Source organism: Strix uralensis, chromosome 24 (genome assembly GCF_047716275.1).
Source record: "Strix uralensis isolate ZFMK-TIS-50842 chromosome 24, bStrUra1, whole genome shotgun sequence".
NCBI classification, from domain to species: domain Eukaryota; kingdom Metazoa; phylum Chordata; class Aves; order Strigiformes; family Strigidae; genus Strix; species Strix uralensis.
Genome location: NC_133995.1, coordinates 5,123,982 through 5,139,342, shown reverse-complemented (window position 1 = coordinate 5,139,342; position 15,361 = coordinate 5,123,982). Strand labels below are relative to the sequence as shown.

The window sequence follows — 15,361 nt, the reverse complement described above, 5'->3', positions numbered from 1 at the left end:
GAAGTGAAGCTGTCGCTAACGGTAATAGGGGCTCGCAGACCTAACGCAGGAAGTCATCTCAGGGTGCTGGGTTGAGACTGACGTGACTAGACATGTTTTAGCTGTGAAGGACTCGAACGCCTCCGCAGTGAGAGCTGCTTCCCCGCACATGTGCACACTTTTGGGATGGGCATTAGGCAGAGCAGCAGCCTCTCCGTATTTTGAATCCCCGCTCGTTCTGTCCCAGAGGCATGGGTGACCTAACAGGCCCTTTCTCTCCTTATTTTCTAGCTGGAGCCCCCTGAAGTGGACCAAGACTCCCAGTCTCATGCCAGTGTCTCCTGGGTCGTGGACCCCAAACAGGACTCCAAGCGGACCCTCAGCACTAAGTATGAGACCACTATCTTCTAAAGCAAACACACCCCGTGTCCACCTAGTCTAACCGTGCCTTTGCGATCTGATCTGTCTGCTGTTCTAAACTCCCTCTTCCTCCAGCTGCTCGCACTGAGCCCCGCGTAGGCACTACGTCAAAGGCAGCAGCACTTAGGAGACTGTAGACTTAAACGGCTTTTGTACCTGATCACTACTGAACACTGTGAATTCTCCTTACTCGGAAACAAGGGTAACGCGCTGTTAGATGTCTGTGAGGTGGGAGGTGCAGAGGGATGCAGGCTGGGGGAATCGTGGAGATGTGGATCCAGGAAGCCGCCTGCCATTTTCACGTCTTTCCCCTCGCTCTGGCACTGTGAATCCCTGGGGCGACGTGACACTCCCCAGGCCTTTTTTTCTATTTCACCTTCTTATCCTTGGACTGATGGAGACCTCTTGTCTCTGCGGTGCACGCACTCCCTCCTCCTAGGTCCTCTTCCTCCCGACTGAGCCACGGCTGCGTACTGTTCCAGTGAACTCACCCCTCTTCTTACCTGCCGTTCGAATCGACACTAACCACTGTGATGCTGTCTGCAAATAACACACGTTCACTAGATTTCCTGACGGGGACCTTTGCCCACAATCTCTCCCCTCAAAGCCTGGAGCAGAAAACCTGCTCCGACGGGAGCGCTGGGCGTGATCGTTCCCACTGTGAGCTCTGTCCCCTCTCAGAGATGAGGTGTGGTTTTGGTTGCATGCATTTCAGTCCCTTGTAGGATTTTTTTCCCTCCCCCGTAGTCCTGTTTACACTCACCAAACTTCTCGTGAGCTATGGATGTAGTTCTCACTTGGCAGACTGTAAAGGGTTAAGCTTTTAAAGGCACATGTTGTTAGCCCCATGTTGCGAAGGTGTTTGAGAGGGGCTGGAGGCTGCGCTGTAGAGGTCTGATAAAGCAGACAGAGCTCTGCTGCGTTCAGCAGGCTTCCTGCAGTTGTACTTTTTTTTGCCAAAGGGAGAAATGTGATTGAAAGCAGTCTGCTGCCGATCCCAAAGCTTGTTTTCAGTCTACACAATGAGGGCTATAGGGATCTTGAAACATCTGTCGCCTTCCATCCTTGAGAGCGAGGATTTCACTTAGCGATGGCCCTGCGTCAGTGGGCACCTCTGCCTTTTCTGGCTGTTACTCAAGTGCGCATGTTTGTCCTCTGGGAAACCATCCCCATTTCTCCGTATCTCAGTAGAAGCAGCTTTTAATTCCAGAATATGACTGGGAATCATTTGCATGAGACTGCAGGGCGCTTGTCACAGGTCGGAGCAGAGCCAGGAGAGGTCTGGGGATGCTGTATGGCGGTTCACGGCCCCGTGAAAGCCCCTATGAACCATCCACGGCCCTGCCCCTGGTTCCTTCACTTGCATTTGCAAAGCTCAAGATGAAACTGAGGAGGAGGATCCGATGACTAAACAGTGTTGGGAGGCAGGACTCCTGCCCCGGTGCTGCCTCTCCCTGACTTGCTCTGTGTCCAAGCAACTTGGCTTCTCTTTACCTCAGTTCCCCCGCGTACAGGACAGGGACGTACTGACCTACCTCCGGGGGTGCAGGGCTCGCTCCGTTCACAGCAGTTTTAAGACCCTTTAGTGAAAGGTGCTGCGACTTCCACACCGTGGCAGCAAACCCCCGGCGCTCGGCCTCGCTCTCCTGACAGATGAAGTATTTAACTCTTGCAGGCAGCCTCGTGGCAAAGCTGCATCTTGGACCCTGACCAGCTCCTCGCCGGCAGCAGCTGTTGTGCCTTTCCCGGGGAGAGGGGCTGAGCAGATGGGGCAGCGGGAGAGGGGCTGCAGCGTGGGGAGGTTGTTGGGCTGCACGAAACTCGCTGATGTGCCCCTTGACGTGAGTGTCTGTGCTCACCCTGGGTTTCACATCTTGGCAGAATCCCCTCGCAGCCCAGTTTTGGAGCGCTGGTGGTCAGGGTGGGGCAGTGGTAGAGAGCTGTGCAGAAAGGTGGACGGCAGGTACCCACTCACCTCGGCGTGACGTGTCTGGGTGGGCATCGTAGACATAAATGGGGAAGAGGGTGCGCTCGGATCTCCAGTAAAGCTCTATTTCCAAAACAGCTTTTAGAATTTACCCCAAACCTCCCTTTGCGATCACCAGCTGGCATCAGTGGGGAGAGGTCAGAAGAGCAGCCCTGGGTTATTTGCACATGGTATTTAGGGGCTAGAAGAGGCTTGTCCGAGTTTTGGGGGGGTTTTAGAGCTGTTGCCTCAAAGCTTCTGTTTCCCCAGACTTGCAGTAAAATCTGATGTTTCAAAATCTTTATTTAGCTCTTTCTCAGGAATGAGTTTGGTCTCCCAAGTCATTTGTGGCTTAATGGCACTGAGTGGCAAACTGACTTCAAACCGAGGGCCAGGCTAGTGAGAACTCAAGTGAGAGGACTAAAAGGATTGTCTTAAAGCAAAAAAAAAAAAGGTAAAAGGAAAGCTCAGTCTAGTACTGATATTTCACATGTCATGGAGCCCTTTAACACAGAGCCAGCGCTCCTCCACCTACAGCCCCCCGGAGCGCTGCCGTGCCACCCTGCCAGCCGAAGCGTTGTGGAGTATCACGGTGCTCCAAGAGGTCAGGTTTGAGTTTGATCAGCATCTTCCCAAGCTGTAAGAGTGCCCTGAGGGTTTTGTTATCCTTCAAAGAGAAACTGAATCAACGGTAGTGATGGTGATGCAGTTCCTGCGCGTAAGCGTTTACCGTGCAGTTGCCCACACACCCCCCTGACTTCAGAGGGTCTGAGCTCTTGCAGCTCCCCCGGCGGGGCAGGGCAGGTTCCTCAGCACCTCCTGAACGCGGGTCACTAGAGCATGTGCCTTTCGAAGGGTGACCGTCCGAGCCCAGCTGGGATCACAGGCAGCCCCGCCTAAACTAGAGCTTCCACTGTGTGTCCGTAACCCTCACGGCTGTGTCTCGTCTCCGGGCCGTACGCCTCGTCTTTCCCAGCACTTGTTTTTGTATGACTCGGAAATCATTCATTCCATTATCTTCCTTTCTGTTTGCCTCTGCAAAGCTGATCTGCGGGCAGCTGTCTCCTACCACGGAAATGTAGTAACGGGGCAGAGACCTAAGAAGCAGTGGCCTGCTGACACGAAGATCATCACCTGGCACTGGTGTCTGCCTCGGAGTGGGTGCATGGCTGCTCGGTGAGGGCTCCCAGAGCAGAGGGGGGACAGGGATCCCAGCCACCAGCTGAGGAAAGCAGCTCCCTCCATTTCTAGCAAAGGAAAGTTGAAACTTCCGAGGCCGAGAGCGATGTCATCTTTTCTAGTTTGAGACAAACGTCTTTCGATCCGTTTCTTTTTTAACGTGTGAAATGATACAGAGCAAATCCAGTTCACGGTTTAAATGTAGCACTGCAGTTTTTTGGCGAGGAAAACAAAAATTATATATATCCTTATTTACTGAGAATCCACGCAGTCCGGCAAGGAGTACAATAGAAAGTCTTAGCAGTGGGAGTGGTGTGCGCATCTCTAATGGTACTTAAATTTGCTTCAATTCTGGGTGAACAGTAGAGAATGCCAAATTCTTGGAAATAACTTCCTCCAGTGTGAGAAGCCTTGCAGGGTAAGTCTGCATCCTTTGTTTTCAAAGCTACTCCACGCTTTTCTAGCAAATGGAATAACGTAAGGAAAAGAGTCTGCAAAGGATCTTTCACCCCAGAGTGGTTGTGGCCAAGTATTACCGATGGTACAAAGCTTCCTTCCCCTACAGAGAACTGTTGCGTTGCAGTACTTGACATTTCTATGGCAAGGACACAATTTCTTCCCATTTACGCACTGAATACCTGGAGACGACTCCCTTCTCCAGCCTCTTGTGCACCTGTCTTGTTTTTAAATGCAGTTATGCCCTGAAGAGTTGGGTTGGGTTTTTTTTTTAAAGTATATTCCATTGTGATTTAGCACTTTTTTGATACTAGCTCATTATTTAATTAGTGCAAGTTTCAGAAGATGAACAAATAAGGAGTTAAATTCTGGGCATTACACTGAAACAGTCCATACCTGAGGATAAATCGTTTCAACCGGAGGATGGCTTGGCCCCCACCTAAGTCCGGTATCCCCAGATACCACCATCTCGAAGGTGCTGTGTGCTTACTTTTCTTTCAGATTACCAGAGTATTTAACAGTCGTTTTGGCTGTGACTGATGTGTTTTCACACTACTGTTCCCCTCCAGGGAGAGATGTTAAAATGGATGTGATTTTAATGCTTCAGACGCAAAAATGTAACGCAGCCCGTTTGTTACCACCTCGACAGGCATTGTGATGGTTGGGGATGTGGTGCCCTGCTGCTTTACTAGAGTGATATGCCCGAATAATTTCTGTTTTAACTCCAGTTGCTGCTGTATGTCAGGATTTCATTTAGTCTCTCTAACCAGTAAGGCTGGGAGAGAAGGGAACCGTAATCCCAAGGGCATAGACCTGTAAATGATGAGGAGGGGGAAGTGGAGGTGGTTTTTTTTAAAGTTGATGAATTTAGGAAACCTAACATTCCTTGTTATGCATATGTTGCAATTCATACTGGTGTAAGTGTAAATATTTGGTGTGTTGGCAACAAGTCTTTTTGGAGAGATTGCAAATTGAACCTCTGCTTGGGAGGAGGGACACCTTTCTTTTTTTGATGCATGAGCTTTTTGAAGGTTGGCTTGGAGGTGACATGGTGATGAAGACTCCAATCTTCAGGGGACTGGGTTCAGTGACCCTGGTGGTCCTTTCCAGTCCTGCATGTAATCCTGTGGTTGTCTTTAGTGATCCAACAGTTCTTTAGCCAGATACTCTTTCTCACTTCACGGACAAAGCAGTCGTTTGGGCAGTGCATCTCCCCTTTCTTTCCGATGGGTTTTCTCAAGGTTCTTGTGCTGGAGGCTGATCCTGGACCATGCCAGTCACTGACTCCCGGTCATCTGTTAACCCTTCCCTTCCACAGTATTCTGGCTCTTCCTCCCTCCAGAGTTTTGTGGCATCTGGAGGAAAGTGCCCTAAATTTCTGGTGCTGAATAAGACTTTGAATCAAAATGCATCTGCTGTATTACCGGCCTGGGAAGAGGTGGTGCTGCCCTGGGCCTTGTTCCCCTTTGCAGGGCCGGGTTGTATTTCACAGACTGTGGTTTGTGCATGGCACGAGTCCGGGCTGAGAACTCCAGAGAAGTAAACTAAGATGCAGTTGTTGTCTTTTTTTATATAGGAGGGGATGATTTTTTTTTTTTTTTCAAATTGAAGCTGCTTTATCCTTTTTTTGTATTTACAAAAAGCTAATCTTAGCTGTTCAGCTGTCTTTCAACTTGCTTTGGGATCGTTCTTTTTAGAAGAAATTATGCAACTTCTGCGGGGTACGTGCCTGTCCCCCTCCTGGGGAGAAGATACGGCACCTTCCAGGATGTACCTCTAGGGAAACGTCTGTTCCTTCACCAGGCTGCTGAGACACAGACCCGATGCCAAATAGTCCCCCCGCACGCGTCCAGTTCTGGGTGCAGCTGAAGTGGAGTCAGTTGCTTTAATGCTCCTTCTGCCCCACTTCAGAAGTTTCTAGCAGCAGAATCTCCCCTGGCTTTCTTCTGCTCGCATCATTTCCACACAATCAGATCTTTATTTTAGAGCAAGCACGGTGGTTGCAATGCTGTCTTGTTGCAAAAGGTCTCCCTTTTGGGTCTCATATTGGCAGTACTTACTGTCTTTCCCCCCCCCGCCCCCCAAAAAAGAAAGTAACTGTGCTGCTCTTGCAAAGTCGATCTAGCTCAAACATTTTTCTTACCCATGGAAGAATAACCTGAGATTCCCTAACAGGGCAGAGAACAGTCGAGTTCAGTTTGCAATGTAGACATTTTTGCTAATTGTGATGTATGGCAGTGGGACTGATTTGTAATACAAATGTTATTTAATCTGTCTGTATTTTGATACTTGAATTTCCTTTTATTTCCTGTATATACAATTGTTAATCTGTTCAAATTTGTCTGAATTTTAAAACATCTTGTGGTACCAAACATAACCAATCTGTGCAACAACATAGACTGACCTCACTACAACAAGGCGAGATTGTAAATATTCCTGGGCTTCCAGCAGTCGTTTTGTTGTTTTCATAATTGTACAACTTAGAACAGACTGAATTAATAAACAAACTTAGACACGCATTCGCCCCGTTGTCACTGTGACCTCAGTGTTACACCGAAGCCTCCTGGTGTGATGTGTTAAAGCAACACTTCTCGTCCTCGTCCCAGGCCCGGCCTGTGAAGGTAACAGAAAAGGGGTGAGGGCGAGCAGCTTCGTGGTGTTTAGTCTCAGTCTAGTGCCGTACCTGCGCTTCTCCGCTTTGTAAAGCTGAGGATCAAGGAGAGGTGGGGCAGAGATGCTGCGGTTGTGGAAGCAGAGCAGAGGAGGCCGAGAAGCTGGGAGCAGTCCGGCGGCAGCGGAACGCGGGTTTGTGCTGCCAGGAGGGAGAGTGCTGGCTGCCGAGGAGTCGCTGTGGACGAAGCTGCTCCTGCTGCAGTTAGTCATAACATCCCAAATACTGAATACTCAGTTCTTTTTAGACAAACTAATTTATGCATGAAAACGCATCCCCGTGTTCTGTTAAAGGCAGACTGAGCCATAGCACAGCACTCTCCAGTCGCTTTGTGTTCTCCACGTGATGGTGGGAAAAGCTCATTTTTACCCCCAAATGGCCATCTGCAAGGACTGATCCACTGGGGACTGCCAGGACATGAATTTACTCCTGATAAACAAATCACTTTTCTGCAGCACGGCAGCAACTGATTCATGTAACAACTCTTAACAGTTTGGGTAGCCATTGTATATAGTATTTACCCAGCGAAGATTTCTGGCTTGCCAAGAAGTAGGACATTTTCATTATGTAAAATTAGAGCAAGAAATCCAGACACTTAAATACAGGTTAAAGTTCAGATTTTCATGTCAAGTAAAATCTGACTGATGTAAAATATTAAATACACCAGGGATTGCTAAATTTATACCATATGTTCCTTTTCTAATAATTCAGTAAGTCAGGTTTTCAAGCTAACATTGAAATATATTGAGCAGTTTTAATGATTTTAAATACCATGTGGCTTTATCAAATGCAAACAGTGTCCCTGGGCTGAGACTAACGTTTCAGCAAAGTAGGTTACAGGCCCATGACAGAATTAACGCCTTGAATTAAAAAAAGCCTGAGCTGCACTGCGGTTTTATGAGCTCCACAGCCCATCACCTTCCCCATCAAATAGTGGCAGGGTTTTTTGGGAAAAAAGCCACTACCTTTTGTAGTTGAGAGGTTTATTCAGATACTGACAGGCTGAGAGTCACTTCCCAGCAGCGATGCTGGCCCCAGTGGATTTGTCTGATTTTTACGAGCTGCGACATTATTTGAGGAACTGTTGGAGAAGGAGCTCTGCCCCTGCCCAGTCTGTGGTGAAGATGATCAGAAAGAATCCATCCCTGCGTCTGGGAGAAGCACCTTCCTGAGAATTTCTGAGTAGTACAGTCCAAACACCTGCCTGCTGTGGTGGATCGTGCTTCCAAACCTGCACCCAACTTGCAGCAGCTCTTCCTGAATGGAATCAAGGCCCTGTGGGAAACGCTTGAGAATTCTGTTCATCGGGGGAAATGAAAAGACTGAGGAAGGAGTGAATCCACTGCTCTGTAGGGAGCAAAAGTATGGAAACAGAAAAAAAATAAATCAGCAATCAGCCTTTGCACGGAAAGCTACTTTTGAGAGAAAGGCTTCCTCAGGCAGTCGAGCAGATCTGAGGACAGCCACGGCATGGCAGGATGTTGTGGACAAGTAGCTCTGGCTGGATTCAGGGAAACAGTGGATTAACATATTCCTCTTCCAAATACTAAGCAGATGAAACAGCATCAAGCACAGGAACCGAGGTGAAACTGTGTCACAAGGGGAGCACTCGAGTATCGGGTGTACTCGCCTTGTTTTCACTTTGTCCTGGGTAGCTGCTTCTAACCATGGCTGATCGCTGGGGTACTGGGCAGAAGGACTTAAGAAGGGTCAAATCCATCAAACCTGATGTTCAAGTGGAGCAGGTCAACAGTAAAGATTTTTCACCCACTCTGAGAGTTTCTGTGCTGCACTTGAAGTGTCGAGCATCTTAGAAGCGTAATGGAATATAGAACTTCAGAGCCCAGGATTTATCTTGCCTGCCACAGCAGCGTTTTGACTCCAGAAGCCTCTCTGAGGAACACAGAGCTGAGATTCAACCACCCGGCTGCCTCAGATGTTCTCACACCTGAAGTGAGTACGTGGAAAATGTTGATAGTGGCCAAGAGCCCAGGCAAGACGCGGGTTGGATTTTTAGACACGGAGCAGGGAAGGTTTTCTAGTTCTGCAGCTTCTAATGCCACGGCGTCGGTGAGTCACGGCCGTCACACACTGCCCAGCCTGTAGTTTATCGAGGTTTGGTTTAGGCTATTAATTCAGTCTTCTGAATTACATCAAAACAAAATACCTTGCTCTGACATGGAAAGAATAAACCCAAATAAACAGTGTGGTGGAGTCCACAGGGGCTGGGAAGGATACTTAACTAGATGAAGCAGTGGGCAGGAAGAGCCTCACCTTATTTTCATAGCTGATAAAAGCTAGTCTTCCATGTGGAAATAATCTTTCCTGTAGCACACTAGCTGCCTGTGGCACTGCAGTCTGACGCGGAGTTAGCGTTCAGAGTACTAATAAAAGGTCAGAATAACCAGCTCTTATCCAAACCATTTGAATAAATATTTTGATGGAGCAGCATTATAGGGCAGCTGGTTAGCTGAATACCAAGCAGTGCACTCTCTAGGGATAAATATTATTTAAAGATCTTAGCATGGTGCTTTACTACAGCCAGTGATTCAGCTCTCGCTCTGTATCCTAGCCTGAAGATTTCAACACTACCCAGGAAGAGACCTTGCACTTGGGCCTGGTTAGCTTTTAGCAGGAAGGGGAGGGTTTAAGAGATTTTTCAAAGCAATTACTGTTTGGGAGTGTTTCAGGCTGGAATAGGAAAATCAAGGCAGTTTCTAAACCTAGCTTCCCTGACCCTCCTCTCCTGTGCAGACCGTGGAGGGGCCAGACACTGACCTAGGCTCCCTCCCTCAAGCACTAGTTCTGCTCAGCGCAGGGAGTTTGCTAGGACCGATCCTAGAGCTGTCCTGGGCGCTCCAGAGTCACGGGCCTAAACCAAAGTTGTGGCCTAGGAGTGCAAAGTGGCTTCAAGGTCGAGTTAGACAAGCTCAGAGACTCACCGGTGATGTGCCAGACTGCGTTGCCCTTGACTGTGATGTTTTTTATCTGGCCTTTGGGGGAAGCCCATGTGGCAGTGGTACAAGCAGGGTAACTGCGAGAGTCCTGCTGCCTTCCCAGAGCACTTGGTCGCTGGTGTCTTCTAAATCTTCTTCACACCTAAATCGTACAAAGGCACGTGGACTCTGGCCACAACACGTGCTGGGTGGGGAAGGGCTCTTGCAGGCACGGGGAGGGAAGCGTCTCCGCACAGGACAGCCAACACTCAGCCAGAGCTCTGTGAACTAAGCTTCCCCTCCTGGCTCTTTGGGAAGCACTGGGCTGCCCTGCGGCCAACTCATGCAATAGTGATCAGCACTACTAGTTTTCCCCTCTAATCAAGAAGGGACTATTGCTTTAGAGAGTTAACTCCCAGCCAAAAAGGCTGGCTGGCTTCCCCCGCTCCTTGCAGACCTGGCTGCTATTTGGATCTCCAATCTGCTTCCACTCCCAGGGGAGATTCCTGCTGCTCATCCCACAACCAACCAGTGCCCACATACTCTCTCTTCTCCTTCTGGAAAAGAAAACTCAAAGTAACCCACCTGGTTCAAGACAGCCCTTCCAAGAGGACCTTTGTTACCCATTTCAGCCTAGCTACAAACGCAGGTGAGCCACAGAAGGTGCTTCCACACATGGCCCTGGTCACCAGCAGGACTGCAGCCCTGATGGTAAACTGATTCACCTGCGCTTGTTCTTCCTGCAGTCGGGCCTGATCCCTAAACAGTGTCTGTGAACAGAAACCAAATCGGGCTGTGCGCTGTAGAAACAGCAGCTGTGGTAACTCGGCAGACCTCAAGCCGTGAAGCAGGGCTGTAATGTCCCTGTGAAGCTGAGTGGAAGGCAGCTGCCTGGCAGCAGGGACGTTTAGTTCTGTGAAAAATCCAATTTGTTTCACATAGGGAAAAAAAAACGTGCAGTGACTCGTGGTGTAGAGGGGACAGAGTCTGGCCAGTTCCTTCTATAGAAGATGCAGAATCGGTCCATTTGTTCCTTTTGTCTATGAAAAAGCTCTAAAGGTGCCAAAGCACTTCTCCTACCTCAGGGTATTCCTTTTGCCCAGGCTCCCAGCAGAGTAGATTCACGTCTCCTCGATTCAGCACGGACCTGAGACTTGGCAGAGTTGTGCTACTGCTGCTGCCCCCCGTCACGCGCCTGCGAGGACACAGACACTTCTGCTGCTGCTTGGCACTGCCCCTCTCCCCTGCGATCCCCACTGCCTGCAAGGGGGTAACAAAAATGGACGTTTATAGGAAGAGATGGTCAGGCCAAGTCAGTAAGAAGCGGGTGTGGGATGCTGCAGGCCGAAGGGGACGTGCGTTTGGAAGGCGAAGGCATCGTGCTGGCTCCTGGACGGTGGGGAATGGCTTTCACCATCACTAACGCACAGCATGAACGTCCTGCTGCCAGGGCACAGCGTTAGGCTACTGAGACTGGTATCCAGAGAACATTATATCGGATTTCAGTTGCCAAGAAGCACCTTTAACAGAGTCTGATGAAGGGGAGAGGCAGCCGGAGAGAAATCCTCTACAGCCTAGCAAGAAAAAAAAAAGAGATGTGTACATCAAATGCAGGTTTTGCTTTTTAAATATGCCTCCTAACAGCATTTTGCTCATTCCTCTGAGGATCTCAAAACACTTTAAACTCATGAGAGCTTACAGCTCCTCATGAGAAAGCTCTTAACTCTGTCTGATGCATGCAGAAAGTGAAGCACACTAGTAACTTCCTTTCTGCAAGGTGAGTGAAGAGCCTTGAGGAAGCGACCCAGGAGTCCTCCAGCTTTCAGAGGTATTGCTCTCATCTGTTACTGAGCACGTGATGAAAGCATCGGTTTTGGAATACTCGGGTTCCCTTTTAGGGCTTTAACAGCACCTGTAGAAGTGGCAGTTCTCCTCTCCCCCAATAACTTACAAGGCAGCTTATCCAAGAGTTCCTGGAATTTCTTCCCTTCATACGGGACGTTGTGCTCTTGCAGGTGGGTACCGAGGCTCTGGATGGTAAAATTCAGAATATCCATTTTCATCAGGCCCAACACCCGAAAAGTCTCCCTGGGATGAGACACAGTGAATTGAAGGTTTAATACGGCAGTAAATGCTGCAATTGGGGCCATTTTAGAATGCTGAGAAAGGGGAATTCAGATCCTCTGACTTGATTCTGTTTTCTCACAAAAGGTTGTTCAGTCAAATTGGAGTGGTCCCTAAAAATTACTAGATGAACCAGATTTACTTCACCAAAGACTCTTCAACTGTCTAAATTGCAGCTGGGCAACAGGAATATGTCTACACTGGGGGGAAAAAAAAAAAAGGAAACTGTAGCCCAGAATGCATGAAAGGGTCCTTGCGCCGTAATTCCAAGGCAGTTTCCTCTTAACCCAATGTTTTACTGTTGAAGGTTTTGCTGGCCTGCGTAGACCCAGGCAGTGAGCGTCGCCCACCTGAGCAGCTGAGCTGGGGCTGGGGGGCTTTGCAGCCCTCGTACTTCCTCACCTCACGGGGCGCACGCGGCCTTGCCGTTGTGCCAAGGACGTCCGTGGTGAGCCCGCGGACACCCAGAGCACCACGCTCAGCCGCCTGCCGAACCAACTCCCCGCCCAAGGCCTCTTCAATCTGGCTTCGCAGTTGGTTGTGCCATGGCAGCAGCAGCGATAGCAGGGCCTGCCCAAAGAAGCAGCAATCTCTTTTTGTTCCAGCAACTCAACAGTTCTCCAGAGTTACTCAACAGGAACCAATACTGGCCTTGTACTGAGACTAAACTAACTACTAACTACTCACTACACAAATTCTGGGGCACACGAGCGCTTTAAGGGAATGCTCAACTCTAATGACTCACTTCAGGGTGTCTGGCCACTGTTTCAAATCTTGCAAAACCTCCTTTACTGTCATGCATGAAAGAAGGGAGTTAGCTGTCTGGAGTCTGATAGGAAAGCATAGATTGAAAAAGCAAACCACACACAGCTTCATGCCCCGCTAAGAACACGGCTTTTAGTGCTAAACCATGTTCTTATTCACTACATATCATACACTTAAATAGGAGATACAGCTCCTCATATACCTGAAGAGATATCTTTGGATAGAGAATTGCAGTTTTTGTTTGGCAGACACTATACTGGGAATGGCCTGTGGCTGTTACTACAACCAACAGTTCAAACAAAGGCTTTCCATCCTTTGGTAATTATGTGTTTTAAAGATCTGGGACCAGAGAATGAGTTTCCTTCTCAGACAGGTTTTAGAAGGTGCAGTTGTGTAACCTGTGTGTTTCTATAAACTAAAGGGAGCCTATTTTCTCTTCCCTCTTACGCACGTTCACGTAGGAATACTGGATGTCAGGGGTGAGGTGATGATTCAGAGAAGACTAATTCTAAGGTAACCACCTTCTCTGGTTCAGGAACAACTCACCCCTTACCTCCTGCAGCAGCTGGATTCCCCGTATAGACTGGGGGACTAGCAGAGAGCTGTTCCTCCAGGCTGTCCCAGAAGGCTTTGTGCAAGGTCTCCTTCACTCAGTTTTCCAGGCTAAGAAAGAAAAGAGAGGGGAGGGGTTTTCTATTAACATCAAACACAACCTCTCAGTTTGATGGGACCCTTCCTCTTGGCTTTCATTGCAGTTCACGTCTTTGGACATTTTCTTCTCTTTCCTCCTAACTGGCAGCAATACACCTCGCCTTTCCCTATCTTGTGGAAATCTCTCTCAACCAGAATTTTCTAAAGTGGAACTCTTTCCTTTCAACCCTGTTCATAACATGCAGCACTTAATCTGTCTTAACTGAAGGGTAAAAAAAGCATAGCATTTTTCAAGGAAACTCCCCAAGCCCTCAGAGAAGATGAACAGAATGTTTTTCTATCTAGTGCTTGTTCTCACAACGAGAGAACATCAGTCACTTAAACAGATCTTCAGCTAAAACACAGACACCTCAGAGGAGACCTGCACTGAAAAGTCTGCTTTGTTCATGTCAAAGTCACAGCTTACGCAGCTGAAGCCTCTAAATCTTTCAATATTCGTGAGTCATATCTGACACTCGTCATATTTAAGTACTTCTTAGTAAAGTATGAAGCAATGAATAAATAAAACAAGCTCCAACATTTTTTTTATTTCAGGAGCTAGCTTATTTTCTTGTTACTTATACAGTCAGATCCAAACCCACCTCCCTTCCACATTCTCACGTTTTCTGCAACGTGACAGAGAGAAGCCAAGCCTGAATATATAATACACACACATATACACACACCCCCGTCTGGGGAGAAGCTGCCCACTTGCAGTTTGAAGTCACTGTTGAGTACAATTTTGTGCACAATGGTCAACTTGGAAATGTCATTAGTTATTCCTGTAGCTTGTTCATGGAGAGAACTTGTGGAAGGCTGGCTGTAGAAAAGCAGAATAAAAATGAATGACAGAAGGAATGCTAACTGCAGTCTTGTGAGAGAAGCGGGTTTTAAAAAAATTACTAAACTTTGAAGTGACTAAGTGGAAATACGCAGATTTCTCTATCGACCATACATCTCACTTTCTGTACGTGTGGAGGGACCCTCCTCCTCCTCCTCAGCGCTCCCCACACCCGCCCAGCAGAGCCCGGAGGCGGCCGAAGCCCCGCGGGCCGGTCCCACGGAGCGCGGCTGACACCTAGTGACGGCCGGGAGGGTGAAAGCGCCGCTACTTCATTCCGGGTGAACACCGAATTCAATATCCCAATATTAATATTTAACCCCGTTTGAATGTCGGCGGCAGGGCTGGGGGAAAAGCCCCGAGGCCCACACGGTACGATGGCCCGGCAGTTCGCCGCTTACCCCCGCTCCGACCCCTCCTTCCCCGTACCGGGTGGCGGGTCGGGAACCGGCAGCTCGTCGCCGCGGGGCCCGCCGTCCTCCCGCGGGGGCTGCTCGGGGGTGGCGGGGCGGCCGGGCCGGGGCAGCGGCTCTCCCCTCACAGAGCCGCCATTAGCCCCGCGGCGCGCGCCAGCCCCGGCCCGCCACCCCTTCAAATGGGGCCGTACCACGGCGCGGCCGCCGGAGGGGGGGCGAGCCCGCTGCCGTTGCCTCGGGGGGCGGCCCGCGCTCATCCTTCGGGCGGCCGCACCTCGGCAGCACCGGATAATGGCCGCCGCTCCGCGGGGCGCCGCGGGGAGCCGCCGTGTCCCGGTAGCGGCCTCGCGGAGAGAGCCCGGTGGGCCCAGCACCCCCCCGCTCTGGCGCCGATGGGCCGCCCCGCAACGGAACCGGCCGCAGCCGCGGGGTCCCGTGTGTGTCCCCCCCTCCTTTGCGAATGGAACACGCCGGGCCCCTGGCCGAGGCGACGCGGAGGGGCTGTGCCATTGGAGGCGGGGGGGGGAGGAGAGGGGCGGCGGCCACGGGAGGCCGCGCTGTGGGGAGTTTCCTCAGGCCCTCGGTGCGGGTCGGCGAGCCGGGGACTCTGAGGTGTGTGAGGGGTTTAGTGCCTGTGAGCTGCCAGGGTATGAACCTCAGACCTGCCGGCGGGCATGGAGGGAAAATGGCAACTCGGTGTCACAGAATCCCAGAACCGTCCAGGTTGGAAAAGCCCTTGAAGCTCCTCCAGCCCAACCATGAACCTCGCCCTGACCGTTCCCAACTCCACCAGATCCCTCAGCGCTGGGTCAACCCGACTCTTCAACCCCTCCAGGGATGGGGACTCCCCCCCTGCCCTGGGCAGCCCATTCCAACGCCCAACAACCCCTTCTGCAAAGAAATCCTTCCTAAGAGCCA

General features: G+C 50.0%; 2 protein-coding genes across 13 annotated transcripts in view; one reads left to right on the top strand and one right to left on the bottom strand.

Annotated features, from left to right (window-relative positions):
• The window catches only part of ANKS1A (ankyrin repeat and sterile alpha motif domain containing 1A), a 127,474-nt gene that overhangs the window by 104,280 nt on the left and 7,833 nt on the right, over positions 1-15,361 (top strand). For 9 of the 12 annotated variants that reach the window (XM_074893909.1, XM_074893908.1, XM_074893916.1 and 6 more), the window contains one exon: positions 271-6,519. In XM_074893909.1, the coding sequence (XP_074750010.1) occupies positions 271-390 (120 nt within the window). In that variant the 3' untranslated portion in view covers positions 391-6,519. Of the gene's footprint in view, positions 1-270; positions 6,520-15,361 lie in introns of those variants that run through there. The other 3 variants (XM_074893907.1, XM_074893905.1, XM_074893906.1) reach the window with 3 other exon arrangements.
• Positions 6,607-14,303, bottom strand: TCP11 (t-complex 11). Its single transcript, XM_074893867.1, is given in 16 exon segments — positions 6,607-7,956; positions 7,958-8,018; positions 9,614-9,706; positions 9,709-9,770; positions 10,193-10,377; positions 10,688-10,886; positions 11,076-11,181; positions 11,559-11,695; positions 12,082-12,152; positions 12,155-12,321; positions 13,043-13,071; positions 13,073-13,159; positions 13,869-13,965; positions 13,968-14,006; positions 14,149-14,264; positions 14,299-14,303. Coding segments are annotated over 16 exon segments (1,611 nt in total). The 3' UTR covers positions 6,607-7,799.